General features: G+C 36.6%; 1 protein-coding gene across 1 annotated transcript in view; it reads right to left on the minus strand.

The window, feature by feature from the left end:
- Nucleotides 1-25,176, minus strand: part of ALMS1 (ALMS1 centrosome and basal body associated protein) — a 227,579-nt gene that overhangs the window by 162,228 nt on the left and 40,175 nt on the right. Inside the window, exon 7 of the mRNA XM_065890809.1 lies at nucleotides 20,821-20,911. Coding sequence (XP_065746881.1) covers nucleotides 20,821-20,911 — 91 coding nt within the window. The remainder of the gene's footprint in view (nucleotides 1-20,820; nucleotides 20,912-25,176) is intronic.

The raw sequence follows: 25,176 nt of genomic DNA on the forward strand, positions 1-25,176 counted from the left end.
GTGTCATGTATGTTTTCAGAAGACATAAGACTCCTCAATCAGAGACAAAATACTTTACTCCAAGGCATAGCAAAGGATCATCAGCTTATTTTCATGAAATCCCCTTTCCCCTAAGTCATATGAGGGCAAAGCAATATAGCCCAGATGGATGCTATGCATGCAGTGGATTTAACTGACTCTCCTAATACATACACCCTGAATAAAATATGTATTTTTAATTAAATGAAACTGTAAAGACTCTAAAGGTTACACTAAGGAGTTTGAAATTAATTCTACATGGCATGGGGAGCTATTGACAGATTTGATCAGAACTGTACTGCAGAAATACAGATTCTCTTGAATCTGGGTGGAAGGGAATGCAAAAGCGTCGTAAGCAGTACTATCTAAAAGAACTTTCTGCAACACTGGAAACGTTCTATATTTGTACTATCTAATACTAAATGAAAGTAGCTCTAAATAGCAGTGAAAAGTAAATGACTGCAATCAAAATTACAAGATTTGACATTCATTTGCTGATTCAAAAAAATGAATGTTTACTATGTGCTAGTCACTGTTCTAGATATAGAAAATAGAGCAATAAGCAAACAGACAAAACTTACATTCTAATTCTCCCTCACAGAGCTTACATTCTAATAGGAAGAAGCAGACAATAAAACAAATTACTAAAACATACGCTATGTCAGATAGTGATAAGATGATTAATATATACAGCAAGTATTGTCTCTACTTTACATTAAGTTTCAAAGATAATGATATAACAGTGCTTTTCTTTGTAGGGATCTTATTAACTTGCAGATTCTGACTGAGTGAGTAGGCCTGGGGTGGGATCTGAAATTCTGCATTTCTAACAAGCTCCCTGATAATGCCCAATACTACTGATCCTCAGACTACATTTTGAGTAGCAAAAATATATAATTTTTCTAGAGTTGTATGTTGAGTAAGTGACAAAAACAGGCACTTTAACCTTTTAATCCTAACTCCAAATTCTGAACTCTTTTCACTACAACTAACTGCCGCTCTAAATCCACTAATGAGCTTCAAAAAAGTAGCTGAACGTATGATGAAACAGCTTGAATAATGATTGTAAAGTAAAGAAGTAAAGTACCAAGTACTAACTCTTCAAAAAAACTAAACAAGGAACAATGTAACCTGCGTAGTAACTTGAGAAGGAAAATGGGATATAGAAATTTTTGTGAGAAAATAAACAGCTCAGAAAATTAATAAATCAACAAAGACTGACAAACTGAACAACCAACAGGTCAAAGAAGAAATCAAAAAGGAAATAAAAATTACCTGGAGACAAATGAAAATGGAAATACAACATACTAAAACTTATAGGATACAGCAAAAAGTTCAAAGAGGGAAGTTTATAGTGATAAATGCCCACATCAAGAAACAACAAAAAGGTAAAATAAACAACCTAACTTTACACCTCAAAGAAAAAGAACTAGAAAGAGAAGAACAAAGCCCCAAGTTAGTAAGGAAGGAAATAACAAAGATCGTACTTGAAATAAATGAAATAGAGACTAAAAAGACAATGTAAAAGATCAATGAAACTAAGAGCTGGCTCCTAACACTGCTTTAGCTAGACAGAGGAAGAAAAAGGACTCAAACAAATAAACTGAGAAATGAAAAAGGAGATTTCCAAATAATAGCACAGAAATAACAAGGGTAAGAGACTGCTATGAACAATTTTAGGCCAACAAATTTGACAACCTAGAAGAAATGGATAAATTCCTAGAAAAGTACAATCTACCAAGTCTCAATCATGAAGAAATAGGAAATCTGAACAGTAAGGAGATTGAATCAGCACTCAAAGTGACCCAAAAGGGACTTCTCTGGTGGTACAGTGGTTAAGAATCCACCTGGCAATGCAGGGCACACAGGTTCAAGCCCTGGTCCAGGAGGATCCCACATGCCACAGAGCAACTAAGTCCATGCGACACAACTACTGAGCCCAGGTGCCACAACTACTGAAGCCTGCATGCCTAGAGCCTGTGCTCCACAACAAGAGAAGCCACCACATTGAGAAGCCCACACACCACAACGAAGAGTAGCCCCCACTTGCCACAACTAGAGAAAGCCTGTGTGCAGAAACAAAGACCCATCACAGCCATAAATAAATAGATAAATAAATAAAACGGAGCAATGGGATATTAAAAAAAAAAAGTGTCGCAACAAACAAAAGTCCAGGACCAGATAATTTCACTATTTTATTCCATGAAACATTCAGAGAATTAAAACCAATCCTTATCAAACTTTTCTAAAAAATACAAGAGGAGAGAACACTTCCAAACTCATTTTACGAAGCCAGCATTACCCTGATACCAAAACCAGACAAGGACATTACACAAAAAGAAAATTACAGGCCAGTATACCTGATGAATTCAGATGTAAAAATCCTCAACAAAATATTAGCAAACCAAATTCAACAATACATGAAAGGGGTGATATGCCATGATCAAGTGGGAATTAATCTAGGGATGCAAGGATGGTTCAACATCCACAAGTCAATCAATGAGATACACTTTGTTAACAACATGAAGAATAAAAATTGTGATCATCTCAATATATGCAATATATTGGGATTGATACATATACGCTGATATGTATAAAATGGATAACTAATAAGAACCTGCTGTATAAAAAAATAAATTCAAAAAAAAAAAGCTTCCTATGAAGGGTAATAGGTCAGGAAGCAGAACTTGTTTCTATCTCTACATCAGTCCTTATCTTCCTGAGTGACTATGTCTGAATTACTTGTATAGCCTTCAGTTTCCTCATTTACCTTACATAGACTTGGAATTTATAACCTCATAAGAGTGTATAAATCTCTCAAATTTGAGTGGCTCCCTTGGCCTAACAACTGATTCATTTTTGCCCCATTAAACAAACCAGTGTTTTGGAAAAAAATGACCAAATGCATCCAAGGCCATGTTGGTTAAGTAACTGACCTGGACTCAGAAACCTTGGTTTTTGGTAATCATTCTGTAATCAACTTCCTTTACGGCCTTAGGAATTTTGCTTGGTCTCTGTGAACTTAGATTTTCTCATCTGTAACAGGAAAGTATATGAAAACCAAGACCCCTACCCACTACTCTTATTTTTTTTCTACAACAAACTATATCATTTTATAATGTAGAATTTCCTCAGCTTAAAGTACATTATTTCTAGTGTAAAAAAATAAATGATTTTCCTTAAAAAAAAAAAAAGCATTTGATAAGATTCACCACCCCCTTATGATAAAAACTATCAACAAAAGGGATACAGAAGGAATGTACCTCAACATAATAAAGGCCATATACAACAAACCCACAGCCAACATCATACTCAGTGACTCAATGGTGAAATGCTAAAAGCTTTTCCTCTTAAGATCAGGAGCAAGACAAGGATGCCCACTCTCATCACTTTTACTCAACATAGTACTGGAAGTCCTAGTTGGAGCAATTAGGCAAGAAATAGAAATAAAAGACATCCAAGTCAGAAAGGAAGAAGTAAAACTGTCTCTCTTTGCAGATAACATGGTGCTATATATAGAAAATCCTAAAGACTCCAACGAAAAACGATTTCCGTAAAGTTGCAGGATACAAAATCGCTATACAAAAAGCAGCTGCATTTCTATGCACTAATAATGATCAGAAAAAGAAATTAAGGAAACAATCCCATTTACAACTGCATCAAAAAGAATAAAATACCTAGGAATAAATTTAACCAAGGAGGTGAAAGAGCTATACACTGAAAATTATAAGACACAGTTGAAAGAAATGGAAGAAGACCCAAAGAAATGGAAAGATAGTCTGTACTTATGGACTGGAAGAATTAACATTGTTAAAATGTCCGTATTACCTAAAGTAATCTATAGATTCAATGGAATCTCTATAAAAATACTAATGGCATTTTTCACTGAAATAGAAGAAGCAATGCTAAAACTTATATGAAAGCACAAAAGACCCAAATGCTCAAAGCAATCCTCAGAAAAAGGAACAAAGCTGGAGGTATCACACTCCCTAATTTCAAATTTGACTACAAGTCTACAGTAATCAAAACAGCATGGTATTGGCAGAAAAACAGATATAAAGATCAATGCAACAAAATTGAGAGCCGAGAAATAAACCCATACACATATGAACAATTAATTTATGACAATGGAGCAGAAAACATACCATGGAGAAAAAACAATCTCCTCCATAAATGGTGTTGGGAAACCACCACCGCACGGGAAAAGCACCTGCAAAGGAATGAAACTAGACCACCATCTTACACCATACACAAAAAGTAACTCAACATGGACTAAAGACTTGAATGTAAGACCTGAAACTATAAAACTCCTCGAGAAAACATACACAGTACACTCTTTGACATTGGACTTAGCAGTATCTTTCCTGATATGTCTCCTCAGGCAATGGAAACAAAAGCAACTACATCAAACTAAAGCTTCTGCACAGCAAAGGAAACCATCAAAAAAATGAAAAGATCACCTACTAAATAGGAGAAGCTACTTGCAAGTCATATATCCAATACGGGGTTAATATCCAAAATATGTAAAGAATCTATACAACTCAACAACAACAACAAAACAACCTGATTAAAAATGGGCAAAGAACCTGAATAGACGTTTTTCCAAAGAAGACATGTAGACAGACACAGGAAAAGATGTTAAACATCATTAGTTATTAGGGAAATGCAAATCAAAATCATATGAAACTATCACCTCACACCTGTTAAAATGGCTATTAATAAAAAGACAAGAAATAAAAAGCACTGGCGAGGATGTGGAAAAAAAGGGACTTCTGTGCACTGTTGGTGGGAATGTAAATTGGTATAGCCACTATGGAAAACAGTATGGAGGTTCTTCAAAAAAAATTAAGAATAGGGACTTCCCTGGTGGTCCAGTGGTTAAGAATCTGCCTTCCAATGCAGGAGATGTGGGTTCGATCCCTGGGCAGGGAACTAAGATGCCACATGCCTCAAGGCAACTAAGCCCATGTGCTGCAACTACTGAGCCCACATGCCACAACTAGAGAGTCCATGTGCTGCAACTACAGAGTCCACATGCCACAACTAGAGAGAAGCCCATGCGCCGCAATGAAGAGCCTCCATGCCGCAATGAAAGATCCCTGTGCTGCAACTAAGACCTGACGCAGCAAGCAAGCAAGCAAGCAAGAAAGCAAGAAAGAAAGGAAGGAAGAAAGAAAGGTCAAGGAGAAATACATAAAGATACTCCTTCAAGGGTATGGACTAATGAATATTAAAAAAAAGGATAGAACTACCATATGACCCAGTTATTCCACTTCTGTGTATTTATCTGAAGAATATGAAAACACTAATTATAAAAGAAAAAACACTAATTATAACACCCTTGATTGCAGCATTATTTACAATAGACAAGGTACGGAAACAACCTAAATGCCCGTTGACAGATGAATGGATAAATAAGATGTGGTACATACAGTTGATGCTTGAACACTGTGGGTTTGAACTTTGCAGGTCCACTTACAAGTGGATATTTTTCAACAGTAAACACTAGAGTACAACAGTCTGCGGTTGATTGAATCTGCAGTTATATGCAGACTACCCCCACGTTGTACAAGGGGTCAACTGTACATACAATGAAATACTACTCAGCCATTTAAAAAAAAGATGAAATCTTGCCATTTGCAACAACACAGATGGACCCTGAGGGTATTATGCTAAGTGAAATAAGTCAGAAAGAGAAGACAACACTGCATGATTTCACTCATATAAATAAGAAAATAAATAATAAATACCCGAACAAACAAACCAAACTAAAAAATACACACAGATACAGAGAAGAGAGTAGTGGTTACCAAGGGAAAGGAGGGTGGGAGGTGGCTGAAATGGATAAAGGGGGTCAACTGTATGGTGACAGAGGGAAACTACACTTTTGGTGATGAACATGCTGTAGTGCATACAGATGTCGAAACATAATGTACATATGAAACATATTTAAAAATGAAAAATAAACAGATTAAAGAACACTTGTTCCAAATGATTTTCTAATTTTTCAAAGTTTTTACATGTTTTGATCATTACAAATTAATAGTGACATCTAGTACCTAGAAGGGAACAAATGAGATAACAACCAAGGAGTTAAGATATACAGCCCAGATCCTTGAAAGATGTGTTACACAAAATAACAAGTCCCTACTTAAGAAGACTTCAGCAGGAAGGAAAAGATTAGTAAAGGAAACTAAAAGAACTACTGCAAGTTAAGCTGCAAAAAGTGTAGGAGGAGACTTGTGTTCATGAAGAAACTTCTGGCAGTTCCATATAAGCTTAAGGACATACACTTCAAACTGTCAGAAGCAATGTTGATAATAAATCCACTATCATTTTTGAAATATGTTTGCATATGTTAAGGAATACATGATGATGAATGGCATAGTTGTAGAGTACTACCCTCTCAGCCCTTGAAACAGGAATAAATATGCTGACTGTGAACGTTACAATATTACTATATATCTACTGAATTCTTCAAAATCCATTTTTAGGGGAAGGGTTGAAGAGAAAAGTCTGGACATGAGGAAGAAGAGAACTGCCCAGAAAAAGACTATAGTATTCCAAAAGTTTATATTGATGCCTTTTAGAGACAGACTAACAACCTGGTTAGGATTTTCTGAAGAACTCTTTACCCATTGGAGCCAAATGCTTATTAACATAGAGGGTTTCTATGGGAGACAAAGAGAGCATAGTTTTATTTCTCAAAGTATAATCTGAAATCCTCTATGACCTCATTTAATAAGAACAACAAGCAAGTACTTTATTTCTCACAGACAAAATGAGATGCAATTCCAGTTTTGTTTTACATACAACTAAGGGCTTCTTATTAGTTAGCAATCATTCCAAGTGAATTATTATGGATTATTAATATTAGCACACAAAAATAAATTAGCATATTTCTGGATTTCAAGACCTCCAATTCAGTCACCACTAACAGGTCTGGCTGTCCTGAAGAGAATCTATTTTGTCTGCACAGCAAGTACACTTAAATTCCTGCAGTTTTAAAAAGGATACTGGTAATATTTTAAGTTGGTCTTTGTTTTCATTGCTGTTATTCTTGCTCTCTAATTATGAACTACTGTAACTTTGCTGTTTTTACAATTTCCTAATTAGTAATTACTGATAACTAGATAAGTATAATTTTTTGTGGGTTATTTGGTTAATCCTTGAGTAAATTGATAGATGTTTGTATCAACATTAACCTAAGTCTTCTCAAAACTAGACTATAATACATATATATATTATAGTTCAAATAGAAATTCTTGATACCATTATTGACAAAGCAGATGTAAATATAACCCTTCCAAAGTGCCTATAGGGACATCCCTGGTGGTCCAATGGTTGAGAATCCGCCTTCCAATGCAGGGGACATGGGTTCAATCCCTGGTCGAGGAACTAAGATCCCACATGTCGTGGGGCAACTAACCCCACATACCACAACTACTGAGCCCGTGCGCCACAACTAGTGAGCCCACGCGCTCTGGAGCCCAAGCGCCACAACTACAGAGCCCGTGCGTCGCAACGAACAGCCTGCATGCTGCAGCGAAAGATCCTGCGTGCCGCAACAAAAGATCCTGCATGCCGCAGCTAAGACTTGACATAGACATACATACATACAAACACACATACATACATACATACATACATATTTTTTAAAAAAAACAAACTGCCTATATAGTGTGATACTTTATGGATGTTGTCTTGTTGACAAATGTATGTCATCTGAATAACTTGCAATGCAATATCAAGTTAAATGTAAGAAAACTGTTGAGTTTATAGGGCACTGTTTTGTAACATGAAAATCACATGCAGAAGCTCATTAGATAACCTCACTTTTTTGTTGCTATCACTAAGTTCTTCTTCTATGTGAAAGTGGTATTTGGTAAGGTAAGTGGGCTATAGACTCCTCTGCATTCCTAAAAGGGCAGCAGTTCCTGAAAGCTAAAGAACTACTGGTCTTGTGTAAAGTTCATGAACCCTGCACTCAGACACAGGCTCAAATCCAAAGTTTACTATTTCCTAATAGAATAACCAGAAAGTCAGTTCCCTCATCATACCACCCTCATATGGTTGTGAAGGTTAAATGAGATAAGTATGTAATATACCTGGCAAATAGTAAGTGCACCCTTACAGAAGGGAGGGCAGGCAGAAGATGGTATTTTGGGTCTTGCTTCCAGGCCCTTCATCTTTCAGAGAATGCTCCCAACGTCCTGCCCCAAACCAAAGTCACATCTCCGAGACAGAAACCAAACAAATAACGTGAAGTAGGCTAAACCAAAGACATGACTTTAATTGTAAATTACGGCAAGAAAACTAATGGATAATTAAACTAATTAAGTTTGTAGTCAGGGATCACAAACCCTAATAACGACCAAACAACATAAAAAAAGGCATATATGCATACAAGTCATAGAGATGGCCCCATATTAATGAGATCAATAAAAGCTTTTAATACAAGAAACAAATCCACAAGCCTTCATAATAACAACTGAAATAAAGTTGTTTATATGATTTTTCTTTTCATTTGACCCACTTTCTTGAGAACTGATCTCCCCAAAAAGGATTTCACCCATCTCTTACTGAAGTCTACCCAGACATCTAATTCATTTAATATTCAATAATTCACTAAGTCCTTCAATATGTACTATTTACTAAGCACCTCTTATGGCCAGAAGTAAATAAAATATTAACAAAGCCCCAGCTCTACCCTCAACGAGTTTAAAGTCTAGTGGGAAACAGAAATAAGTAAACAAGCAATTACTATACTATGTGTTCAGAGCAGTGATGAATGTGAGTGTTTATAGAATACCATGAGAATGCATATACAAGGAGTACTGACTCTTTCTCAAGGACACATGGTGAATGGTGGAAACCAGGAAATATTTCCTAGAAGACATCTAAGCTGAGAATGAAAGGATGAAGAGTTGGGCAAAGATGGGGCACAAGGAGTAGAGGAAGAAAGTCATCCAAACAGAGAAAACAGCATCTGTAAGATCAAGGAGACTAGAGGACCTAGCATAATGAATGAATAGCTGTAGTTCAATATGATCAGAGAGACAAGTGTGAGGCTAAAGAGGTGAGCAGGAACCTCCTATGACATATTAAGGAGTTTGGAATTTATCCTGAAGGTAGCAATGGAAAGCAGGGGTTTCAAACTAGAAGTGATATTATCAAGTGTGTCATGAAAAAAAGACTATTCTGGCTTAATACAAAGAATGGATAGGAAGGCAGAAAAGATGATGAGTTTCCTATTACTAATGCAATAATCCAAAAAGGTGAAAACAGTAGTTTGAGAATCATAATCAAAAGGACTGTGTAAATGGACAGGGGTGAGAGCAAAAGTAGAAAGAGAAGTTTCTAGCTTGGCAACTAAGTAGATAGATGCCCATTCACTAAGAAGAAAGAGTACTTTGAAAAGACGATGATCAGTTCCTTGGAGTTCTGGGGCTATAGTGCCATGGGACATATAAATGAAGATTTTCTATAGGTAGTTAGCCACAAACATCTAGAGTATGAGACACATCTGGACAGAGTGCTACATTTGGAAGTCATCAGCCACAGAAAGTAAATGAAGCACTGGGAGCAGATATCACCTCAGAAGAACTTAAGATCCTTTCTTGCACAAAGCATTGTTTCCTACCATGTTCCTGCCTGCTGCTGTAAACAAGCTGAGGACAGCCAGTACTGTTCCACTGACTGATACTCTTAAGTTAGGAAACAACCATCAAGATTTTTCCATGCCTTTATTATGTGCCAATATTTGTGTTAGGCATTGAACAGAAATAAAATGTGGTGCCCTTTATACATGAGGATTTTAATAAACTGTAGGTGTGCTATTTATGGTGAGGTTACATAGGTATTTAACATTCAAAAAAAAAAAGGAAGAACAGTATGGAATGAAGTAATCAAAAATCCTCTTAGAAAAAGTGGGGCTTGAGCTAGGCCTTAAATTATAAGTAGAATGTAGAGATGTGAAGAAAGGAACTGGCATTCCAGGGAAGGGAAAATGTATAAGTAAAACACCAGGGTAAGGAATGAACATGACTTTAGAGGTAGAAAAGTAAACAAAAATAACAACAATAAAATAGTTTGCCTGGAATGACCAAAATGTACAAACTTAAAGCTGGACAAATAGAATTCAGAAGGTCTTAATCAGCCAGAAGAGTTTAGATTTGATAGAGAAGAAAGAAATACATTATCACTGATGTTTAAGAAGAATAAAAGAGTTGGGTTTAGGGAAGATAAAAGGTGGAAAAATGTAGTGATTAAGAATGCAGGCTCTGGAGGATATTGCCTGGGTTCACAACTGGCACTCCAATTTACCAGCTATGGGGCAAGTAATTTAACCTCTCTAAACTTCATTTTGCTCAGTTATCAAATAGGATAATAGTAGTACCTAACATCGTAAGTTAGGTATAGATATAAAATAATATGATCTATGGAAATGCTTAACAAAGTAAGAAAGGAATGAATGTTAGCTATTATTTTTAGTCCATTATGGGGCAGATTTTAGAAAACCTAGGGAAAGTTCATGGCATAGGTGTCCCTACCTTCTGTGGCTAGAGATCCCTGAACTTATTCAATATTGCCTGAGAAAGATCTTTACTTCACTTCTTACCACCGTGACTCCCTCATTTGATGATTTCTACCAACAGCCCAAAGACAATAATGCCTCCAAAGTTTTCACATATTCAAAATTCCAGTTGTCTTCTCGTCGCCAGACAAAAAGAGTATAAACTCACCTTTCTCTGCTTCTCCCTGTAAACAATTCAACAGAAAATCATAAAAAGACTCTGAAAGGTTGGAAAGTGGAAGGCCAAATGGCTAGGGACCACACTTGAGGAACTTGAGGAACAACACAACACTGAGTTCCCTGGATTTTCTTTTTAATTCTCATATATCCTGAATGGACCTAGGTGAGGCTAGTGTCCTGGAACCTGCACCAAGATGGGGAAGGATGAAGAGAAGGCCTGGATGGAATCTCCTAACCCTCTGGCCAGCAACTGATTCCAAATCTCCTGATTTCCAACCCAGTGACAGAAGGCAACCCAGGTTGGTGCTTTCCTCCCCAACAGTACTGGCAGAAACTTAAGAGAGAACCCCACCAGCACTAAGAGGCCCAGAGAGCTGGCCCAGGAAAAGTCAGTATCCTAGAAGCCCAGAATTCCTACATCCCCCACCTAAATGTACCAGGAGGCCTAGAAAAGCACTTTTTGCCCCGACTGATGGCAGGAGCAAGAATCAAGTGGGAGATCCACTGGCATCAGGTGTCCAGGGAGCAGGCCCAGGAAAGCATCCTTCACCCTATGGGCCAATATCTCCCACTTTCCACTCAACAGCAGTAGGCCTAAGGAAGAGCATTCTACCTGCATGAGCAGCACCAGCAGAGATCAAGCATGAGCCTCAGCACCACTGAGCAAAGTAGACTATAATGCAAATCTACTTTGTTCAGTGAAAACTCTGAAAACTAAACAGTCTCTGAAACCACAGCCCATACAAGTAGGCCAGGACCTATATGTTACATATAAATAAGACAACTGAATGCTAAAACAGATTAAATAGGATCCAGTCTCTTACTGTAACATTCAAAATGTACAAAACACAATTAAAAATCATTCACAATATCAAGAACCAGGAACATCACAACTTGAATGAGAAAGATAATCAGATGATTCCAACGTCAAGGTGAAACAGATGATGGAATTATCTGACAAGGATTTAAAAGCAACCATCTTATACGCTTGAGCAAGCAATTAAGAATCTCTTGAAGAAAATGAAATAAGATAAAATCTCAGCAAAGAAACGTAAGTTATAAAAAAGAACAAATGGAAATTGAAAAAAATACAGTAACAAATAAAAACCTCATTTGAGAGGCTCAATGACAGAATGGAAATGACAGAAGATAGAATAAGTGAATTTGAGGACATATCAATACAATTAATAAGTCTGAACAACAGAAAGAAAATCAATTTTTAAAAGACAGGGGCTCTTGGGCTATAACAAAAGCTCTAACAGTCATATCAACAGAATGGCATAAGCAGAGGAGAAGGGGGGTGGGGGTGGGGAGGGAGGCACTAAAAAAAACGATTCACAGAAATAATGGGAAACTTCCCAAATTTGGTGAGACATATATCTACAGGTTCAAGAAGCTAAGTGAATCCCAAATACGAAACTCAAAGATATCCACACCAAGACACAACACAATTAAATTTCAGAAAATATAGGAGAACACCAATTTGAATGATAGATTTCACATCTGAAAGCATGGAAGCCAGTAAGAAGTGTTATGCCATTTTGCAAGTGCTGAAAGAAAAAAACCATAAACCATTAATTCTATGTCTGGCTCAATTATCCTTCAAGAATGAATGAGGAATAAAGACATTTTCAGGTAAAGAAAACAAATTTGTCACTAATAGACTCACCCACATAGAGGGGCTGAGAAATTCTCCAACTGAAAGAAAATAGCAGGAAAAAACCTGAAAGTTCATAAAGACCAAAAAAAACAAAAACAAAAACCACAACAGAATGGATAAAAATAGAGGAAATATAACAGACTTTCAGTCTCTTTATGAGTTTCTTAAATCATATTTGATGACTGAAGCAAACAGTCTAACACTATTTGCTGTTGTACTCAATATATGTAAACGAAATATTAAAACAATTATTATTTTTAAAGTGGGAAGGGTAAAGGGAACTAATTCTACTTCACTCTCAGAGGTGAAAGTTGATACCAGTCAACAGTTATAAATTATGTATGTATATTGTAACACCTAAAGCAACCTCTAAAGAAACAATACAGTGCAATATACTCAAAATACTATAGATAGATCAAAATGTTCCTGTAGCCCACAGTAATTCAAGAAAAGAGAAACAGAGGAACAAAGAGAAAACAAATACAATGGCAGACTTTAAGCCCAGTATATCAATAATGGTTTTAATGCAAATAGTCTAGTACACCAACTAAAATACAGACATTAACACAGTGTTTTAAAAAAATCCAACTATATGCCCATTGTGTTTGAAGAAAATCCCTTCAAACACAATGACATAAGAAGGTTGAAGTAAAAAGACAGAGAAAGAAATACTGTACAATTTTTTAAAAGCAGTAATGGCTATAATAGCAGATAAAGTAATCTCCAGAATAAAAATAATTACTCAAAACAAAGAGCATTACCACATAATGATAAAAGGATAAATCCACCAAGAAGATTTAGCAATCTTACACGTATATGCAACCAAATCCAGTGTGATGTGACAAAGGCCATAAGAAATGGGAATGAAAACTAAAAGAGTAAAACCTAAATCTGATTAATAAATTAAACAAAATATCTGTTCCTTTTCTGTATTCTCTATTGGCTCCCCTTTCTCCTACTATAGTCTATAAAGTTTTATCCTTGGAATTTTGCTGTTCTCTATACTCAGGCTCCCCCAGAGAGCTTATCTATTCTTACAGCATAATTTAATCATGGGCTGTTGAAGTCTTTCAAATTTGTCTTTCTCATTTCCCATTTTTTCAACTGCTTCAGATGTCAAGGCAGCTGAATCTAATTTCAGGCTTTTCACCAAACTACTATCACTCAGGAGCTCAGGGTCTTACTGGGAGGAATGAGACATAACCAAATGGTACAACTGGGTGCATCAATAGAAATAATGCATAAGGTAAAGAGGCTGAACAGAGAGGATGTCTTGGAAGACAGGCTGCAAAAGAACAGCACAAAGAGTGACCTACCTCCACCTAGTTCCCCACTTTTAGAGATTTACCCCAGGCACAGTAGGCTGAGAATACTGGGCTGCGGCCCCACCCGACCTTACTCGTAGGATGGAGGTTCCACTCCAGAAGAGGCAATCCAAGAAGACCAGAGAATACCATCCACACCCAACACCATTCTTATAAAGAAGGGATGTGTTACTCCAATATAAGTGCGTCACTGTTCCAACTCCCAGAGCAATGTCACAAAGCTTTTTCCCAGGAGAGGCAAGCCATAAGAACAGAGAGCTCCACACATCTCCATAAGCAGACTGACTTCATTTGGAATAGAACACAGAGAAGTTCAGGCCTAAGAACACCAGCAAAAACAATGCTGATCACAGTAAAGCAATTAAGAGGAAGCTGCTAGCTACATGATAGGAAAAAGCCACACAGTAGACAAGCTAGAAGTTTAAAAAAAGGCTCAAAGACTGACCTAAAAGACTACCTCTAACAAAGGGCCTTACAGTAACTGAATCAGACCACGGAGCAATTTATGCCTCAAGGCATTGTTGAAAACAATACAGCAATCAGCTTAGCTGAGGCTAACAGCTGATACCAATATTGCAAGACAAACAAGAAGATTAACAAGGAGATGAAAGAGACAGTAAAAGAGAACTCAGTTAAAGCCACAGTCATAGGAGGAGGGAATGGATGGAGACCACAGTCAGGGAGGCTGTACATATACCAAAAGACTCTGCTTTTGGGACTTCCCTGGTGGCGCAGTGGTTAAGACTCCATGCTCCCAATGCAGGGGGCCTGGGGTCAATCCCTGGTCAGGGAGCTAGATTTCAACTAGATTTCATGCATGCCACAACTAAGAAGCCCGTCTGCCGCAACTGACAGGGTGCAACCAAATAAATAAATAAATAAATAATATTTTTTTAATAAAATAAAATAATCAAATGCAAATCCAATAAAAAAAAGACTCTGCTTTCCAGTGAGGAAATTCAGAAGGTACATACTGCAGGGGAAACAGACTTCACTTCCAAACTAGTCACTAAATAACCAGACAAGCAAAACAATAACAAATATTCTCAGCCCAGAGAGGGAATCAGTAACCAGAGCTGCAACAATATATTATCTAAAATGTCCAGTTTATAACAAAAAGTTGTGACACACGCGAAGAAAAAGAAAAGTGGCCCATTCACAGGAAAAAAACAAGCAATAGAAATTGCCTTTAAGGAGACCCACATTTTGGTTTTAGCCAGCAAAGACTTCAAAGCAGTTATTATAAATATGTTCAAAGAAGAAAAGGAAACCATGCTTTAAAAATTAAAAGCTTCAATGAAATCCCTATTAAACTACCAATATCATTTTTCACAGAACTAGAACAAAAAAATTGCACAATTTGTATGGAAACACAAAAGACCCTGAATAGCCAAAGCAATCTTGAGAAAGAAAAATGGAGCTGCAGGAATCAGGCTCCCTGACTTCAGACTATACTACAAAGCTACAGTAATCAAGATAGTATGGTACTGGCACAAAAACAGAAATAAAGATCAATGGAACAGGACAGAAAGCCCAGAGATAAACCCACACACATATGGTAACCCTTATAAAGGAGGCAAGAATAGTGGAGAAAAGTGGAGAAAAAAAGGAAGCAAGAATAGTGGAGAAAAGAAAGCCTCTTCAATAAGTGGTCCTGGGAAAACTGGACAGCTACATGTAAAAGAATGAAATTAGAACACTCCCTAACACCATACACAAAAATAAACTCAAAATGGATTAAAGACCTAAATGTAAGACCAGACACTATCAAACTCTTAGAGAAAAACACATGTAGAACACTCTATGACATAAATCACAGCAAGATCCTTTTTGACCCACTTCCTAGAGAAATGGAAATAAAAACAAAAATAAACAAATGGGACCTAGTGAAACTAAAAAGCTTTTGCACAGCAAAGGAAACCATAAACAAGACGAACAGACAACTCTCAGAATGGGAGAAAATATTTGAAAATGAAGCAACTGACAAAGGATTAAACTCCAAAATATACAAGCAGCTCATGCAGCTCAATATCAAAAAAACAAACAAACCAATCCAAAGATGGGCAGAAGACCTAAGCAGACATTTCTCCAAAGAAGATATACAGATTGCCAATAAACACATGAAAGGATGCTCAACATCAGTAATCATTAGAGAAATGCAAATCAAAACTACAATGAGGTTATTACCTCACACCAGTCAGAATGGCCATCATCAAAAAATCTACAAACAATAAATGCTGGAGAGGGTGTGGAGAAAAGGGAACCCTCTTGCACTGTTGGTGGGAATATAAATTGATACAGCCACTATGGAGAAGAGTATGGAGGTTCCTTAAAAAACTAAAAACAGAACTACCATACAACCCAGCAATCCCACTACTGGGCATATACCCCGAGAAAGCCATAATTCAAAAAGTCATGTACCACAATGGTCATTGCAGCCCTACTTACAATAGCCAGGACATGGAAGCAACCTAAATGTCCATCAACAGATGAATGGATAAAGAAGATGTGGCACAAATATACAATGGAATATTACTCAGCCATAAAAAGAAATGAAATTGAGTTATTTATAGTGAGGTGGATGGACCTACAGACTGTTCATACAGAGTGAAGTAAGTCAGAAAGAGAAAAACAAATACTGTATGCTAACAAATATATATATAGAATCTAAAAAAAATAAAAATAAATTGGTTCTGAAGAACCTTGGGGCAGGACAGGAATAAAGACGCAGACGTAGAGAATGGACTTGAGGACATGGGGACGGGGAAGGGTAAGCTGGGACGAAGTGAGAGAGTGGCATGGACATATATACACTGCCAAATGTAAAACAGATAGCTAGTGGGAAGCAGTCACATAGCACAGGGAGATCAGCTCAGTGCTTTGTGTTCACCTAGAGGGGTGGGATAGGGAGGGTGAGAGGGAGAGGAAAGAGGGAGGAGATATGGGGATATATGTACACATATAGCTGATTCATTTTGTTATACAGCAGAAACTAACACAGCATTGTAATGCAATTTTACTCTAATAAAGATGTTAAGAAAACATTAAAAAATAAAATTAAAAGAAGGTAATGGCAATGTCTCACCAAATAGAAAATAAGCTAATAGAACTTACAAAAGAAGCAAATGGAAGTTCTGGGGTTGAAAAGTACAACTAAAATGAAAAATTTCCTAGAGGCTCAACAGTAAATAGGGACAGACAGAAGAATCAGTGAATATGATGATAACAGAGACTATGCAAGCTGAAGGACAGCAAAAAAAAGAATAAATAAAAATGAACAAAGGCTCAGAGAGCTATTTGACAAGATTAAGTGTACTGACATATGTATAATGGGGGATATCTGAGACAGAAAAGAACAGAAAAAAATAATGGCTGAAAACTTCCCAAATTTGATGAAAAACATTACCCTACACATCTGAGAATCCCAATGAACTCAATGATAAACAGAGAGATCTATGCCAACACATCATAATCAAAATCAAAATGCTGAAAGACGAAGAGAATATCCTGAAAGCAGCAAGAAAAAAACAAATCACATACAATGGAACACTAATAAGAAGATTTCTCACCAGAAACAATAAAGGCAGAATACAGTGAGTGGAAAGACATATTCAAAGTGCTGGAAAAAACTGTCAACCAAGAATTCAAAACCCAGCAAAACTATCTTTCGAAAAGATAATATAAAAACATTCCCAGATATACAAAAATTGAGAGAATTTGTTGGTGGCAGGCCCATCTTACAAAAAATACGAAAGGAAGTTCTTCAGGCTGAAAGCAAGTGACACCAAACAGCAATTCGAATTTACAGAACAAAACAAACAGTGCTAGTAAAGATAATTATGTTAGGCAATTACAGAAAGACAGGACACTTGCATATTTTCCTTTCTTCTAACAGATTTTAAAAGCAAGCTTACATAAAACAACACATATATAATTGTATTATTGGCGCTATAACATATAGAAATGTAACATATTCAACTATAACATCAAAAGGAAGTACATGGGAGCAAACTTAGAGTACAGCAAGGAAATGACACTGGGTGATAACAAATCCACAGGAACAAATAAAGAGAAAAAGAATAAGAAATAAGAATAAATTCAAATATTAATGTAATAAGCTCTATAAATATAAATATTTGCTCTACTTCTCTGAGCTTCTTTAAAATACATAATATTATATAAATAATTATGACAATGTAACAATCTACTCTTGGGTTTGTAACATATAGGTGTATTATGTATTATAATAATTGCAAATACAAAGAAGAGGGAATAGATCTATATAGGAGAAACATCTCTGTATCACACTAGAATTTAGTTAGTATAAACTGGGAGTATATTCTGGTAAGATAAATTTTATAAGCCCTACAGCAACCACTAATAATATAACTTTAAAAATTAGCTAGGACTTCCCTGGTGGCGCAGTGGTTAAGAATCCAACTGCCAATGCAGGGGACATGGGTTCGAGCCCTGGTCTAGGAAGATACCACATGCCGCAGAGAAACTAAGCCCGTGTGCCACAACTAATGAGCCTGCGAGCCACAACTACTGAAGCCCACATGCCACAACTACTGAAGCCCACATGCCACAACTACTGAAGCCCGTGCACCTAGAGCCCATGCTCTGCAACAAGAGAAGCCACTGCAGTGAGAAGCCCACACACCACAACAAAGAGTAGCCCCTGCTTGCCGCAACTAGGGAAAGCCCACATGCAGCAACGAAAACCCAACACAGCCAAAAATAAAATAAATAAAAATAAATAATTCATTTTTTAAAAACTAAAAATTAGGGGCTTCCCTGGTGGTGCAGTGGTTGAGAGTCCGCCTGCCAATACAGGAGGACACTGGTTCGTGCCCCGGTCCGGGAGGATCCCACGTGCCGCGGAGCGGCTGGGCCCGTGAGCCATGGCCGCTGGCCCGCGTACCACAAAAAAAAAAAAAAAAAAAAAAAAAAGTAAAAATTAGCTAGAAAATTATTAAAGAAATTAAAATACTGGAAAATATTCACTTAATGCAATAAAAAGCAGTAAAGGATGAACAGAAGAGCCATAAGGCATATGGAAAAGAAAAAGTAAATCAGCAAGTATAAATCCAATGTTATCAATAATTACATTAAATGTGAATGGATTAAACAATCACATCAAAGGCAAAGATTGGGGCTTCCCTGGTGGTGCAGTGGTTGGGAATCTGCCTGCCAATGCAGGGGATGCGGGTTCATGCCCTGGTCCAGGAGGATCCCACATGCCGTGGAGCGGCTGGGCCCATGGGCCATGGCCACTGAGCCTGCGTATCCGGAGCCTGTGCTCCGCGACGGGAGAGGCCGCAGTGGTGAGAGGCCCGCGTACCGCAAAAAAAAAAAAGGCAAAGACTGTCAGTCTGGAATTAAGAAATAAAAAGATACAATTATAAGCTATTTACAAGAGATACAGTTCAGCTTCAAAAACATAAATAGGTTGAAAGTAAAGGGATGAAAAAAGATACAACATTCAAGCAGCAACCATAAGAACTGGAAAGTCCACAGAGACATAAGACAAAATAGACCTTAAAACAAAAAAATATGTTGCTAGAATTAAAGAGGGACAACAGCAAAAAGGTCAATTCATCAGGAATATATAACAATTACAAACATAAATGCACTTAATATCAAAGTCTCAAAATATATGAAACAATTCTGACAGAAAAGGGAAAAACAGACAAACAATAATTGGAGACTTCAATACCCTACTTTCAAAAATGGAGAAAACTAGCAGAAGATCAACAAGGATCAGAAGACTTGAACACTAGAAACCCACTAGAACTAAGAGACATGTATAGAACACACCACCTAACAACAGCAGAATGCACATTCTTCTCAAGCACAAACCATACATTCTACCGGATAAACATGGTAGGACATAAAACATGCCTCAGTTAAATTTAAAAGCACAAAAATCCTATAAAGTATATTAGGAAATAGTTTAGATGAATTAAAACAAAAACACAACAAGCCAAAACTTAAGGCACACAGCTAAAGTAGCGTTTAGATCTATCAACGTAAATACCTACATTAAAAAGAAAAATCTCAAATCAATAACAGAACATTTAGGGAAACATAAACCAAAACTACAAGATACCACTTCACAGCCACCAGAATGGCTATAATCAAAAAGACAGAAAAACAAGTGTTGTTGAGGGTATGGAGAAACTGGAACCCTCATAATAATGGTGGGAATGTAATATGGTGCATATTCTTTGGAAAACAGTTTAGCAGTTATTCAAAATGTTAAACACTGTTACCATGAATGAGAAATTCCCACTCCTAGATATATACCAAAGAGAAATAAAAATAACAAATACACAAACCTGTACATGAATGTTCGTAACAGCATTATTCCTAAGAGTCAAAAAGTGGAAAACAACCCAAGTGTCCATCAACTGATGAATAGGTAAACAATATGTGACATATCCATACTATGGCAATAAAAAGGAATGAGTACCGATATACACTATAACATGGATAAATCTTGAAAACGTACTCAGTATGATTTCACTCACATGAAAATGTCCAGGATAGGCATCTCCAACCTCAGCTGACTTCTCAGAACTACTGCCAATCCATCTGCTTATCCTTGGTCAGCTCCATCCCCTATTCACTTCAACATAAATTCTAAGCCTTCACCAAGCCACTCTCCTCAAATCCCTTAACTCACCTCCACAACTCTCAACCTCTCTCAGCAGACAATCTTGCTTTCTACCTCAAAACTAATCTCTCAGTTTCCTCTCTGTAAACTTGTATCTGTTCTTATGCTCATTTAATTCCCTTTTCCCTTCAAGTCACAGAAAGGAATACAGAAACAAACTGACTCTAATATCAGACTCCTCCATGTAATTCAGTTCTAAACACTGTCATGAAGAATGCAATGAAAATCAAATGGTTCCTCTAACAAAAGATCTGAGGATCTATAAATACACCTAATCCAAAGTTAACATTATTGTAGGAGTTCAAAAGTAAAAAATTAGGCACAGCAAGATATTTTTAACAAGCTAGTCATAAGGACACTTAATATCTCCTTCTTTACATACCTGTTGAATGTTTGAAAGTCCCTGGCACAGTGTCAGGAGATACCCTCAACATTCTGAGATCTGAAGAGTGATACTCCAACTCTCTAGTTGGCTCATGAGGAACAGATGGAGGCAATACAGATGCAAAAGACTGATTAATGTCCATATTAGAAAGACATACCTATGAAAAGAGATAAAAAATGAAGAAAATAAGATTAATTTTAGACTTCATCTACTAAAAAATAACCTCATTTTTATGAAAATGAATGCTAAGCAGTTATACCAGTTCCTCAAGATCATATTCTCAACCCTCCTGAATTCATATATAGATCATATCTTGTTTGGTTAATTCCAGGAAGGCTCTACAAATTATTTGAGGGTTTGGAAGTCTACCTGTATAGAATATTACAGATAGGAGACCCAGAAGTGTTCTATTACTCAGAAGTTTGCTACTTAACAATAGTATGATCTGAACTATGGTAATATTCTTGACAAGCTCAAGGACTTTTTTTTTAAGAAGGAGAGGTATGTTAGGGAAAGGAAAGAGGAAAGGAGGGAAGAGAGAACAGAAATATTTTCAAGAAATCCACAAATGTTTAGAAGAAAAATAAACGCATCAAAGAACTGTATCTGTGATCAGTTACCAAAAATCATAAGTTCTCAAATTTTTTGAAACAAAAGTAGTGGGAAATATAAACTGATGAAGTAAAGGTTAAATGCTGAAAAAGAAGTTCCTGAAGTTTCATGACATTCCAGCAAGTCCTTGTTAAAAAAGAAATCAGAGGGGACTTCCCTGGCGGCCCAGTGGTTAAGACTTCGCCTTCCAATGCAGGGGGTGTGGGCTCGATCCCTGGTTGGGGAGCTAAGATCCCACATGCCTCATAGCCAAAAAAACAAAACATAAAACAGAAGCAATATTGTAACAAATTCAACAGACTTTAAAAATGGTCCATATCAAAAAAAATCTTGAAAAAAAATTAGAAACTATTAGTACTGATGTTGGTACATAAAACATTACACAACTTTTCACCAAATTCACAGTATACTCTCATATAAAAACAACATACCATTTTTATTTTCCTAAAAAGTTATTCCAGTGCTGCACTCTCAGGAGGGAGTCTAAAAATGTACATAAGCATGAATTTTTCTATCCTCTTTTATGAAAGATTTTTCAGTGTGTAGTAACAAACATTCTTAAGAAGCTGGCAGAATATGGAAATAAATAATTCTACTTCTACTGCCCATATAGTTTCTCTAGACCCATGGTTCTCAAATGGGGAAGATTTTGCACTCCCCCACCTCCCCCCACCAAGGAACATGTGGCAATACCTGGAGACATTTTTCGCTGTCATAACTTTAGTGGGGGTAATGTTACTGACATCTAGTAAGTAGAGGCCAGGGATGTTGCTAAACATCCTGAAATACACAGAACAGCCCCCCACAACAAAGAATTATCCAATCCCAAAGCAATAGTGTAGAGGAACCCTGCTCTAAACATAGCACAAAGTTCTTAGTTTTCAATTATCCTCCTGCCAAAGGAGACATGCAGCTCATTAACAGCATGGGTTTGAACTGCACTCATTCACTTATACGTGGATTTTTTTTTCAATAGTAAATACTACAGTACTACACACGATCCAAGATTGGTTGAATCTGTGGATGTGGAAGAACCATGAATATGGTGGAATCGGGGATACAGGGGGCCAACTGTGGATCTTCAACTTCGCAGAGGGTCAGTGCCCCTAATTCCCACATTGTTCACAGTCAACTGTATATATCACATATATGATAGATAAATACTTGTGTGTGCTCATGCATGCACTGTGTTTAATAGAAGTTTTCCCCTAAAGCTTCCAAACATAGGGAAAAAAATTTCTATTCCAATCTTGACTTTGATAACATTTCAAAGCTTCGAAATATATAGATTATTCGAGCAGTTAATAAAAAAGAAAATACAGAATGAAAAAGATGAGATATATTTATTTAAGAGATCAACAGACGTTTATCACTAAAAATTAAAGGAGTCAGGAGGGAAAAAAAATCAAGATTTGTTTATCTCCTAGTTTTTATCAATAATGAAGACAAAATCAAAGACAATGAAGAAACCAAGGAATGCTAACACCTTTATAAGAACTGAGAAAATCTGTAAGTCACTCTGATTTTAGGGAAAAAATGAATTATTCTGATCTAAGCAAGGTGAATTTGAGATGTTGGGACTATTCACAGGAACATTTCATGCAAGATAGAATATGGGTCTACCTAGGAGAAATAATACTAGGGTCTTAAAATAGAGATGATAACCATCCACACAGAGAAAAGCATTTAAACCTTGAGAGGAAACAAATTCTTTGGGATGGAGGGGGGACCAACAAAACAAACACGAAAGAAATCTAAGGAGTCAACCTTAAATAATATTTAAGAGTTACGTGGCCAAAATAAGGGATACTAAAACAGTATTTTATTATAGAGGTTAAAAGAATGTAATATGCTGCTGCCAGGAACAAGGAGAGAGAAGGAACAGAATAACGCATTAGAGTAGGAAGTCCTGGTAAGAGTCTAATGGTCTAGTTTCAGTAAAGGGAACTAACAGCCAGGCACTAACCATGTAAGTGCTACATACCTTACACCCCATTTAACATAACAACATTTGAGGTTGATTATTATTGTTCCTATTCTTTATGTAGACAAGGAAGGAGAGTGATCCTCCAAAATCATTTGCCCAAGGCACAAGGCTAATAAAGTAATTGAACAGGGTTTTGACTCCAATTCTCCAGTCTCTTCATAGCCCTAACCTACATCATACATAAGTGGATACCCAAATAATCATTTAGAGAATGATGGATACGTATCAAAGTGAGGCAAACAAGTATGAATGCCTCTTTTGAGACACAGATGAGAATAAGGAAGAAACCAAAGAGTAGGCAAACCCCCTGAGAGCAAGCTGGGCCACACAGGAAGATTACCATCATGTCTGGCTCATTGTTTCCCTCATATTAGCATTACGTAACTCCCAGACCATAGAAGAGAGCTAAGAGTGAAAGACAATATAGAGAACAGCATCCTCCCTGGACTAAAAACCTACAGTTAAGGGCAAATAAAATTTGAAATTGTGTCACAGTTAATCTCAGCACATCACTGTTAACTGAATATACATCTTCATGTCTGTAAATATATTTTATCTACATGAAAAGTGGACATAAATTACAAAAGTAGCACTATCAAAAAAATTAGCAACTCTCAGTTTAAATATAATTAACACTGCTGTATGTTATATATGAAAGTTGTTAAAAGTAAATCCTAAGAGTTTTCATCACCAGGAGAAAATATTTTTTCTATTTCTTTAATTTTGTATCCATATGAGACGATGGATGTTCACTAACTTTATTGTGGTCATCATTTCATGATGTATGTAAGTCAAGTCATTACGCTGCAACCCTTAAACTTATACTGTGTTGTATGTCAATTATACCTCAATAAAACTGGAAGAAAAAGGCAAAAAGAAACTCTAAGTTTAAAATTGATATTTTGTTTCTCATTCTTATTAAAACTAACTTTGACCTTCACTCTTGCCAAAATGATGCAAAATCTTGGCTTTGGTTTCACTGAAGAACAGTTTATGGTATAGTGGTTAAGTATATTGACAAGGTTAGTTTCAAATACTAGTTCCCCTACTTGCAAGTTCCTTAACCCTCTAAATATCAATTGTAAAATGGGGATGATAATAATCCCCAACAATCCTCCCTGATAGGATTGACCAAAGGCCTAATGAATTGAGGCATGTAAGTAAATCTCTTAGCATATTATTTGAGCACAGTGTGTTACCTATCATTTTCATCCCCATTGTTATTATATTGAAAATTAGAATTAAACAATGTCTAGAATGTTGAAGAAAATTAAACTAACCTAACAGTTCTCTATATTAAATAAATTGTAAATAAAAGGAAAAATTCATCACAATATCTTTGTTCAGTTTCTCTTTTCAACTACCTGAACCTAAAGGTCAAAATATAATTGCAGGGACTTCCCTGGTGGTCCAGCGGTTGAAACTCTGCACTCTCAATACAGGGGCCCAGGGTTCGATCCCTGGTCAGAGAACTAGATCCCACATGCTGCAACTAAGACCCGGCGTAGTGAAATAAATAAATATTTTAAAATATAATTGCAACTCAAACTAGCAGCTTTCCAATGACATACTAATCTTATACATGGGAAAACTGGAAAAGGAAAGTAACATTAAGTATACCACATATATGACCTGTCTTTAATGACTAACAGAATGTAAGGATATATTATCAGGAAGTGGAACCCAGATTGGAGCTGACAGTATCAGACAAAACCGGATGAGCAATGGGACCAGAGAAATATTAAAGCCAAAAG

The sequence above is a fragment of the Phocoena phocoena genome, chromosome 14 (assembly GCF_963924675.1).
Source record: "Phocoena phocoena chromosome 14, mPhoPho1.1, whole genome shotgun sequence".
In the NCBI taxonomy this organism is placed as follows: domain Eukaryota; kingdom Metazoa; phylum Chordata; class Mammalia; order Artiodactyla; family Phocoenidae; genus Phocoena; species Phocoena phocoena.